Consider the following 10,283-nt stretch of genomic DNA (forward strand, 5'->3'; position numbering starts at 1 on the left):
CTTCAGCGGCGTGTCCGGGCCGGCCGCGGCGCCGCCGCTCTGCGGTAAAACCCCGGCTTAACCAGCGTTACACTCAGTTTGCTGTTCCGCTCTTCACGTTCATCCTCACAAACCTCTGGTTTTGCTCGTTTATTCTTTATTCCTGTCTTCAATGAATTTTAACAGCATGCATAATTTAATTTCAGTTTGCAGTTAAGGTGTATGTAGAACTTTGTTAGATTTGGGTGTAGGGAAAAAAAAGAATATGGAAACTAAACAAACAAAGCAATGACTTTTCCAAAAGAAAAAAAGAGTCTGAAAGAGTTTGAAAATTGTTCATAATACTGCTTCCATGGTGGGTTTTGGTTTCTATGTAATTTCAGTGACTTCAATTAGTATATATGAGAAGGTGAGGACAAAACKCAAGACTGGGCTTAAAGTCACTGACAGCTGCTAACTCCTGCATTCAGGCACTGAAATAGAGTTACTTTTTCATCTCTTCCACAAGCTATGGAAAAACAGACTGTACTCACTTTGCTTTATTTTTACACTTTCCAAGCACAAATGCAGTGCAATCCATTTGCTGTGAAGAATTCTGATGTCCCTTGAAGAAAGCCTGTGGTTAGCACCACCTCTAGAGGACAACTGAAATACAGGGTTAAAAACAATCCAGTGGAATTGTATGGAGTGAGGGGGCTGCTCCCGGACAGCCTGCAGTTACTTCCCTCAACTTGCTCACGGGCAGCAGTACTTAGCAAATAAAACACAGCAGGCAGTATTGTACTGTCTTTCCCTTCTCAAGCGTAGCATCTCAGCAGATGGGTTTCAGCAGGAAAAATGTGAGGGGAAAAAAGCTTGACAATAAATTCAAAATTTTGTTTCATTCTCTGTACAACCTTATCCCTTTGAAAATGCTTGTATTATGAATCCAACAGAGTCCTCCTATTGAAAATACAAGCTCTATGTCATTAAAGGCTTGAAAAAAACCTCCTTTGGCCAAAATGACTCCTGCTGCCTCTCTCAACCTAAAAAGAAGAAAGAAGCAAGTCTTTCCCACATAGCAGTCCAGGCACACACTCCCAGCTTCAAAAGTTGTTGAGGCACAGCCCCACAACGAGCCCAAACCTCATCCTAGTTCTCCAGACTGAGCAGAAACCCAATGAAATTCCAGCTTCAAAGTCTTTCACTTCTCAGACCCTAATCATATCCTTACCCCTACCCTACAGCAGAGCACAGCAGGCCCCACCTGGCTTGGTGGGGACGTCCTGCACCAGACTTTGTTCTGCTGTGCACACTGGGAAGGACTCCAGTGAAATTCCAGCTCTGAAGGCCATCACTTCCCTAAATATAATACCCTCCCCCAAAACCTAACCCCACCCTGCAGCAGACAAGACCCAATTCAAGCCCCAAAGGTGTGTTAAGCCACAGCCCCATGCAAAGCCCAACTTTCATTTTAGTTCTCTGGGCTAGAGCAGGACACTACAGGGATTCAAGTTCTCTGCAGGTCCTCACCTCTCTGCCCTTATCTCTAACCCTCACCCTTAGCTTACATTGAAGTAGACAAAACTTTTTCCCATTTCCACAGGTGTGTTGGGCTACAGAGATCTCATCAGTAGTAGCAGCAAACTGAATGCTAGTTTACAGTTGATCATGTAAAGCAAATAAAAACACAAGAAGTGTCATCCAAAGAAAAACTGGCCCCTGAAAGGATCAGTATTCAGTGGAATAAAAGTCTGGGCTGGACTGTGATGCTTGATTCTGAGCACTGTACTTCAAAAAAAGTGTGGCCTAATTTGAGGCCAGCAAGTAGAAAGGAAGCATTAAAAGACTAGGTAACGTAATGATCAAGGAAAGACTGAATGAATTGCTGGTGGTTTCCCAGCCTAAAGTATTCACATGGGAGAGAAATGTGACTGCAAAAAGGAAGAAAATATCTTTTGTATATATGTGACTGATAGTAACAGGCTTTAATTTTAGCAAGGAAGGTCAAGTTAGACATTAGGAAAAAGTGAATCACTGTAATAGACTGCCTATTCTAAGGCAACTTAACTAGTTCTTACCAATTCTAAGGAATTTTTTTTCAGTGAAGATCTTCAGTGTTAGTGAATGTATAACTTTCTTGCTTTCAGGGAAAGGAATACATGGAAACGCCTTTTTCTCTAAGGGAAGAACACAACAAAAACAACTTACAGCTTTATATGAGATAGAGCATATCCACATGTACAAAAGCAGGCTGTACATTCTGCATCTGACAGCAGTCTTTGTACAATTTCATATTTTTACTTCTGTGRTAGATTAGAAAATAAACTTCTCTGTGTGCAAACGGTAGCTTTCTAGCAGTATCTTGYACACTATGGCTCCTAGTGTGACTCAGTTACAGTCCCAGCATTTCATAGATAAGCATCAGCTCATCCTATAGTACATGGAATAGGTCCTTAATTTACAAGAGACTACAAAATTAAAATGACTGGAAAAGGGAAGGAAAAGAACAATCATACTTTAAAAGTGATTAGATTCAAGATGTGTTTGTCATTTTAATCACTTCAATCTTTTTCTGTACAACRTTGCACATCCTGTCTTCATTCATTTCAAGATACAAGCTACAGTATATTATACAATGTTGAGTGTATTCTCATCCATGCCTTGGCTTCTAGATAATATGATAGCTGATGACTGGTATCTGAAGTTCTCTGAAAAGATATTAGCATCCCTGCAAATACTAACATGAGCATGAGATGAACTATAGCTACACAGTAACTGAAGCTGCTCTGGTCAGGGTTTACTTGGAATTGAAGTGTGACAGATTTCCCAGTATGACCAGCATCTATGCAGTTCTGTTGTCCATCTTTCCAGTTCACATCTGGCATCTTATTATCAAACATTATCTATTTATATCACAGGAGTACCTGTCATTTCACCTGAGGATTGCTGCACTACACACAGCAAGAGCACAGCCACAGCAATCAGGCAAGAATTTTAGCAGTGTGCAGCTGGGAGCTCCTACAGACTCTTTAGACTGAAATTCCCAACAATGTCATGACYACAGGCTTCACAGAACTGCATGCTTGAATGAAGTGCTCTTGTGAATACAAGGCTTTATTGAGAATTGTATAAACGAGAACAATGAGACTGTGTTATGGCCTCCAAAACACTGGTGGGCTAGCTACTGTTGCAATAACATGAAATGCCTGAAGGCATTTCAACAYAACACAAACAAAGCTTGCATCCTTTAAGAGCAACCAAAATGGTTAAGCCAATAATCTAACTACCACGCTCACAAACTTGTCCTCCTAATTCATCCATTAGAGAACAAGGTGAACAGTTATGTTTGCACTGCTTCTGCTTGGACTGTAACCTTTCTGATTTTAACTACCTCCAGCAGTATTCTCTATAGGCCTGCTTGTTCTCAGTACCAGCCAAGAAGTAGCATTCTGAACAGCTGCCAGAAAGGAGAAAACAGAAATGAATGTTTCATTATCATCTTTGCCACCAAAATGGTTGAAGGAACTGTTTTATCAGGTACTAAACCAACAATATGCAGTGAGCCCATCCAGTAACACCARTAACTATTGTTGTAAATAACAGTTGAGAAAATTATCATATACATCAACCCTACTGTTACATAGAGAGGACAATCACTGATTTAGAACAGGGATGTATGTGTAAGTGGGTTTTCCAAAAATATGCTGCAAAGGTCCATGTTCAAAAAGGACAGCAAAGGCCTTAAGAGTACAGGAATAACACCAGGAGATATAARGCTATACACACAAATAACCAATTACTTCTACATGATTTCATAACAACCTATTAAAGTTGCTTGTAACTCAGAGCAAAGATAAAACTGTCTTTAAAGCCTATGCAGATCTAAAGCAAAAACAGCTAGTTGCACTGGCACTTCAGAACTGGGTATATGGAACAGATCACTCTGATACCCTGTGCGATACTGCTGTCCATGTAGATACTGTCTTACTATCATTCAAAGGAATTGTATTAGATCTAAGGTTTTGCTGTTTGTTCTGGTTATTCACCTTTGAGGACTGGCTGTCAAATCTAGATACAACACAGCACTAGTGGGAGCAAAGTCAGTGTTCAGGCACTGTTCAATAGCTCTTCACGTAAAAAACAGCTCACCACACAAATTACACAGACTTAGAAGACCCAAATATAAATCAAAACATGAGACCTTATATTACCTTTTACTTTGCTACATGTATTCTCTCCACAGGGATTGCACGGTGTTCTCATTGATGTTTACAAAGGAAGTAGCCTCCTGGAGCACAAGACACAAGGAGTCATTGCTCAAGATACTTCTAGGAAACGCAGGAGGAATAAATGAGACAGCATCGAACACTTTTTCTTATCTAATCTACCAAAACCACAAATATGAAAAACAGTTGTTCACAAACTATTATCAAGCAGACAAAATACAGAGTTTGTTTTATGCTATAAAAAGCAAGAAATGTATTTTACATATACAGACCATCTAGCAACCAAACAGATTCAAGTACCAACCATCAAAYGAAAGTCCAGGAGAGAAACTGATTAAAAAGTAGCATAAATTAAGTCAGTTTCCACTACTTGTTAGACTGAGAATGCCTATTAAAAGGCTCAAAGCCTGTGAAAGAGGAGGCCAGTTTTCCAGTTGTCTGGCTCCACACATTTGAACTAAAATGCTTTTTATTTAGTTTTGCTATATGCTTAAAGCAAACCATTTCTATTAAGATCACTGAACTTGGGGAGCATCAAATATAGCTGTGTTCCCTCCTGAACAGATAACTTGAAATTAAAAATTTTCTGGTGGAAACAAACAAATCTTTCACGGAAGAAAATCTCATTAAGGTCTCAATAGTTAGGAAAATAATATGTAACAGCAGGAAGCTCAAGACAGGATTGTTCTGAGAGCAGCAAGACAGTTAGACAGCTGAGAACAGCTTTGAAATTCCAAGTTCATCTGGCCTGCTGTTCTCCTGCTCCAATCGCCGAACAAATATACTTGCTATTGCTATCACGTTTATAAAACCTATGCATAAAACTCTCAAATACCTATTACACAGCCTCTTTAGTGCCTAACTAACCTCACAGTAAGAAATATTTTTTCCTTAATACAGAACCTGCACATGGTTGCTGCAAATTTATTACCTCTGTGATTACCTTTAATACTGCCTTTTAATTATTGTAAAGTTTTTGACTTCCATTCTATACATTTCTGTTCTCCTTTATAAAATGTCACACCTCTTTGATCTTTTCTACACAGAAACTGCACCTCTACCATAATAAGCACATTACATTATACGCCTCTGCTGAGCTATGACCCAGGCAGCCTTTGCTTTCCCAAAAGACAGGAAATCAGTATCTTCGGAGAGACACAACTCCCAAGTAAGAGATCTAGAGACCACATATTCTACTGTTTCCCCTCATTTTCATAGTGTTATCAGTTCACCTAGAGCAAGGTCACTAAAATTCAGTGTTTCCAAGCATAACAGCTCTCCCTAAAGCAAATAACCACTCTGCAAAAAGTAACTGGCTGTATGTAGCAGCCATGTCCAGATAAAAAGTAAGAGAAACCTGACCTTCACTTCTGAGAGGTTTCAGATGRGAAATACAGATGTGTCTCAACATGGAAACAGCTAGAATTGCACTCAACTGTAAGTATCGTGCTGTTAAATAACCACACTTTCCACATTTCTTTTTCATATTTTTTATTAATTAAAGACATCACAACTTTCATTTTGAGTGATTAAACAGATTCCAGGATGTTCTTGTAGTGAAAGTAAGCTTAACTAAAAGATACATTACAGAATGGATTTGAAGCAACACAGCCCTATGCCCCCTGCCTGTGTCACGTCTGAGAGMGCTGATGTCACGGAAGCCAGGATAGCACAAGTGAGCTCCGAGGGGCGAAATGCCACTGGCAATGCGCCACTGCTCCTGCAGAGACAGGCAAGAGTTCTTCATGCCAAGAGCGCCAAGAGAGAAAAGGAGGATTTGTCATTAGACCTGATTGAAAGGGTCCCTAAGTACTGAAGTATGAAAGGTCTCTCTCCATCATTATGGTTCAGAACAATGTACAGAGTATTTGAACTCTAAAACTCTTACATATACAAACTGAGCATTTTTCTTCATGCTATATATATGCATCTGTATATATATGTGTATATATTGTGTTGGCACTTACAGAGTTGCATAAAAGTCAAAATATAAAGTTCTGCAAGTTTTTGTTTAATATACTTATATAGAAGCTCTAAGAGTTAAGTTTATCTGTTTTGTTTTCAACAAAACCAATAGCTATCCACATGGGAAAATAAAACAGATGTGCCACTTAAATTCCTTAGCATTTTATAAACATTTTCAGTTATACCAAGAAATATTCAGTGCAAAGCACATGCTTAGCTGAAATCCTCAATAGGGGAGGAAATATAAACAAAACTGAGAAGAAAATTTTGTAAAAGAAGCTAGTTCAGTGTTATCTACATGCTCACAGAAATATAAAAAGAGGAAAAGTGTTCCTCACTTATAGCATTACTTAGCTTTTGGTTTAAGAACTTTAGATGCTTTCTCCAAAAACAACAGTACTTACAAGGCTCCATTATTCATTTGTGAGAAGGCGGAAAAAAAGTGATATTCTGTTAGGAGAAAAGAGTCTACATAACGTCAAACTAAATATTTCAGCACTTGCCCTGAACAGGGCAACAAGTTAATGCTTCAGACCAACACTACCCATGCTGAGGGCAAATCAACCATCCAATGTGCAACAACRTAGCATCCAAAACAAAAACAAATAAATAAATCTCAACCAAAAATAATTACAATTTACAAAATAAAAAGAAATTACATTTTTTCAGCACAAAACCAATAGTATTCTGTCTTCACTACATCTCCCACCCAAGTCTGCCCAGATCCTCCATAAGGTAAMACTATTTCAGAACAACTTGATTTTCCCCATGCATAGAGCATGCCAGAATACCTGAATTCTCTGCATCTGATAACAATATATGTCTCTTCCAGATCAATGCATACAGTAATTTAACAGAAAGAACCTTAAGAAAAATAATTCAACATTACAAGGTAGTATTCCACTCTACRGTTAGGAACTTAAAATGCAAGAATGTATGTAACTTCAGCTTGAAAGTGCAGTATACAAGTCAGAGTTGTTAGAGAAGCATCCAGATCACAGTAATTACAGAGGCAATACTGAAAGCTGCTTTGTTAGCCACAGTAATTGGGCTCTTGTTGCACAAGTCTCGTTGACAGCAAAAGTAATCAAAATTATCCAACTGAAAGAATACAGCAATATCATTCACGTTGCACTGGGACATCTTCCAGCAGGAGAAAGTTCTCAATTTACCTATGAGACAAACAGATTAAGAGAATATTGAAAGTAGTATGTTTTTTTGGTATGGAGAAAGAATCACAACCTAAACTGCCAAATACTTGCTTTAACTTCTTTTCATGTGTTTAGAAGCTTTCAAACTTGCTTTCACTGGGACTTTGGTAGTGCAAATAGCAACAGGAAACTGTGGTCTTGTCTTCACTGCACTCTCTTCTGGCTCTTATCCATACATAAAGAAATTCTGGTTCAAGTGAAGCAGCACTTCACACTCAAACCAAGGAACCCACCAGGAGAGAGGGTGGAGCTTTAATGTTACTATCCGTGGGGCTCCTGGCAGAGAGTGACAATGCATCGTCTGTCTCAACTTCTCCACTAATTCACACTGTGCAGCTCATGCATTGACCTGTAGCACTGGTGCTCATCTCTCACCCAGATTAGAGCAAGGCGAGTAACTCCTGCTAGTTTTTGTGCTGAAGGCAAGTCCAATCAGATCTGACTGGCTTTTTTTCCCCCCACATTAAATATATGGGAGAAGACAGAGCCTGAAGAGTAGGAGAATCCTTCCTCCCTTCTTCTCACTTATTTCACAAAACACGAGAAGTTAGCCCAGTCTGTCTCCCACTCATTCCTAGCTTGACACCTCAAGTACTTGACTCCCAACTCTGACAACAAACAACTACTGTAGACTGGAAAGCATTTGCTTTGTGCTCATTTCATCAAGTTTTAGGCTCAAGAGAAAAAGCAAGAGAAAAATGTCTCGAGGATGCTAGTGAGAGAGCAGTGTTCTGGTCCAGTAGTGCTAGAAGCCTCCTTCTTTGATGCCCAGGACAGTCCTTGCTAAAGTTTATGACTTGCCATGGACGAAGTCCCATCCCATACTTGTTCCTGTCATCCAAAAACTGCACAGCCAAATCTTTCTAGCACAGGGGGGAACCAAATGAAAAAGAAGACTCGGTTTACTCACTATTTCACTGTCAAGGGACCTGCACTAAGACAACAACTGCAGGAGTTGATCTAGTGCAGTACTCTAAGCTGGCAGAGACACTTAGGTATAGCTTGTGCTTATCTCCCTGCCAGACAGCCTGCTACCTATGACCATGAACAGCTTTATATACGAACTGCAAGATGCCAAGCTGTCATTTCACTTGGACAGTGAAGATAGTCCTTAATTTCAGAATCTCTTCCTTAAAAGAAAAAATTAAATCAARAAGTTTTGTTGAGTACATCACAATCCAAAGAAAGTTAGTGAAGACTGCCATGTTTTAGCATCTACATTTCAAATAGTATGCAAAAACCCCAAACGTAGAGTGATATAAATAAATACTTCATAGTTATAGAGGTAGAAATGGCCTTCAAATGGGGGTATTTATCTAGTGTTACATTAGCCTCATACTTATATTAGAAATTATAAACTTCAGATCACATTTAACATCATATTCAGAAAAAGTTACTTCCTCTATACTGTTGTGACCCATTCCATTCTTGCCTCTTTAGAAACAGGGTGTCTAAAGTAACATGTATGTCAAACAAATTCAATATATTCCGAGTTCTTCTTGGTAAAATCTGTTTTTCCAATGAAACTCCTGTCACCTGGAGTAAAAAAGTCAAATGTTACTTAACTAGAGCAGTAACTCTAGTTATGCCCCAAATGCCCTTGGTAATCTTGCTGAAGTGTAGATGACTTCASTATCAGGAAAAAATAATTTGTTTTAGTCGTTTAAATTCATGGACTGTCTCCAGCTGCAAGCTTTTTGAGTTACACATGCTTTATCTTTCTTTTCTTTTCAGATGTAACAAATTAAGGCAACAATTTTGTCCTTTAAAATCAATGCTGTCTCCTGTTGTTTTCCAGATACCTTAGCTCTTTATTTTATCTGGATGTACAGATATCTGTGTATATATTTGTACAAATATAAATCACTGATAAATTATCATTATCAGTTGCTCAGAAGTCAAAATATATCCATTTACTATAAGCATGACCTTCAAAACTATTCACAACTTTCTTTAGAGTGAGGCTAAGAAATGCATATTACATTCAGATCAGAAGTGCACAGACAATGTAAACTGATACAACCACACTTGTTTTAGGACTGCAGGACAGTGTACATACCAAATTTCATCTGCAGGCAAGTATCTTCAGTAGATGAGCAAGTACTATTGGTCTTGCACAAGGTAGGACTGTTCTCACAGTGGTAGCATCTTAGGGTATAACCTAAGAAGACAGGGCATTATCATTGCCAAAGAATAAAGTACTAAAACATTAGCAGTATTAAAAGGAAGAAAAGGAAGAAACAGTATCTGCATCCAACTGTCACAAAACACACTCCTGGTTATTAAACTAAAGACTCAAGCTAAAATTTATCAGTTTTTTGTCAGTGTGTATACCAAGACYGACAATTTTGAAAGTAAGATTTTTCAAGTGCACAGTTACATCATTTCCAAAAACTTTTATGTTTATGTCCCTCCAGAAAACGTTAAATTCCTTTTCTTCTTTTATCTCATCTTAAAAATTGCCTTTTTCAAAGGAATAGATAATGAGAGATAYTTATCAGAATGTTTTTCACTCTTTATTTTATCCCAATTCTCTTTTGTGCTACACACCCATTTCCAGTTCATATATAAGAATCCAGCATTCTACCAGCAAAACAGAACACTCTGTCTTTGGTCAGCACAGAAAACTGGGTTCAGAATGATGCTGCTTAATATAGCAACAATTAGCTACAGAAACTAAGCCCCACTTACCAGATCACTCTCATTCCAAAATATGGTACTAAATAATGCAGGCCTTTCTTGTYATTTTTCCTTCTCATGCTTCCCCCCTCACATACCTCTCCCTAACTTGACAAAAGCAAAGAAACTCCATTATACTCACCAGAATTACAGAAAGCAACCAGAACAATGCAAGCAGTTATCAGGATGCAATTCATCTTGATCATGCTTCTTCCCTAATTGGAAAGTATAAATAGATTTT

At 38.5% G+C, this 10,283-nt stretch overlaps 1 protein-coding gene across 1 annotated transcript; it reads right to left on the reverse strand.

Annotated features, from left to right (window-relative positions):
* Window positions 1-5,661: 5,661 nt before the first annotated feature.
* CD59 (CD59 molecule (CD59 blood group)) lies at window positions 5,662-10,283 on the reverse strand. Its single transcript, XM_085300943.1, has 3 exons — window positions 10,185-10,283; window positions 9,423-9,524; window positions 5,662-7,324 (listed from the first exon to the last, which is right to left on the reverse strand). The coding sequence occupies exons 1-3, from the start codon at window positions 10,246-10,248 to the stop codon at window positions 7,131-7,133; spliced, it is 360 nt and encodes a 119-aa protein (XP_085157069.1). The 5' UTR covers window positions 10,249-10,283; the 3' UTR covers window positions 5,662-7,130.

This window comes from Rhea americana, unplaced genomic scaffold (genome assembly GCF_003343005.1).
Source record: "Rhea americana isolate MKP2758 unplaced genomic scaffold, rheAme1 scaffold_17, whole genome shotgun sequence".
In the NCBI taxonomy this organism is placed as follows: domain Eukaryota; kingdom Metazoa; phylum Chordata; class Aves; order Rheiformes; family Rheidae; genus Rhea; species Rhea americana.

What these genes read in the sequence shown, in the direction of transcription:
- CD59 (XM_085300943.1), bottom strand. Translation starts at nt 10,248, where the DNA reads ATGATCAAGATGAATTGCATCCTGATAACTGCTTGCATTGTTCTGGTT. An exon ending in GGTTGCTTTCTGTAATTCTG is followed by an intron (nt 9,525 to 10,184) that starts GTGAGTATAATG and finishes CTGTCTTCTTAG; the next exon opens with GTTATACCCTAAGATGCTAC. An exon ending in TTGCCTGCAGATGAAATTTG is followed by an intron (nt 7,325 to 9,422) that starts GTATGTACACTG and finishes TTTGTCTCATAG; the next exon opens with GTAAATTGAGAACTTTCTCC.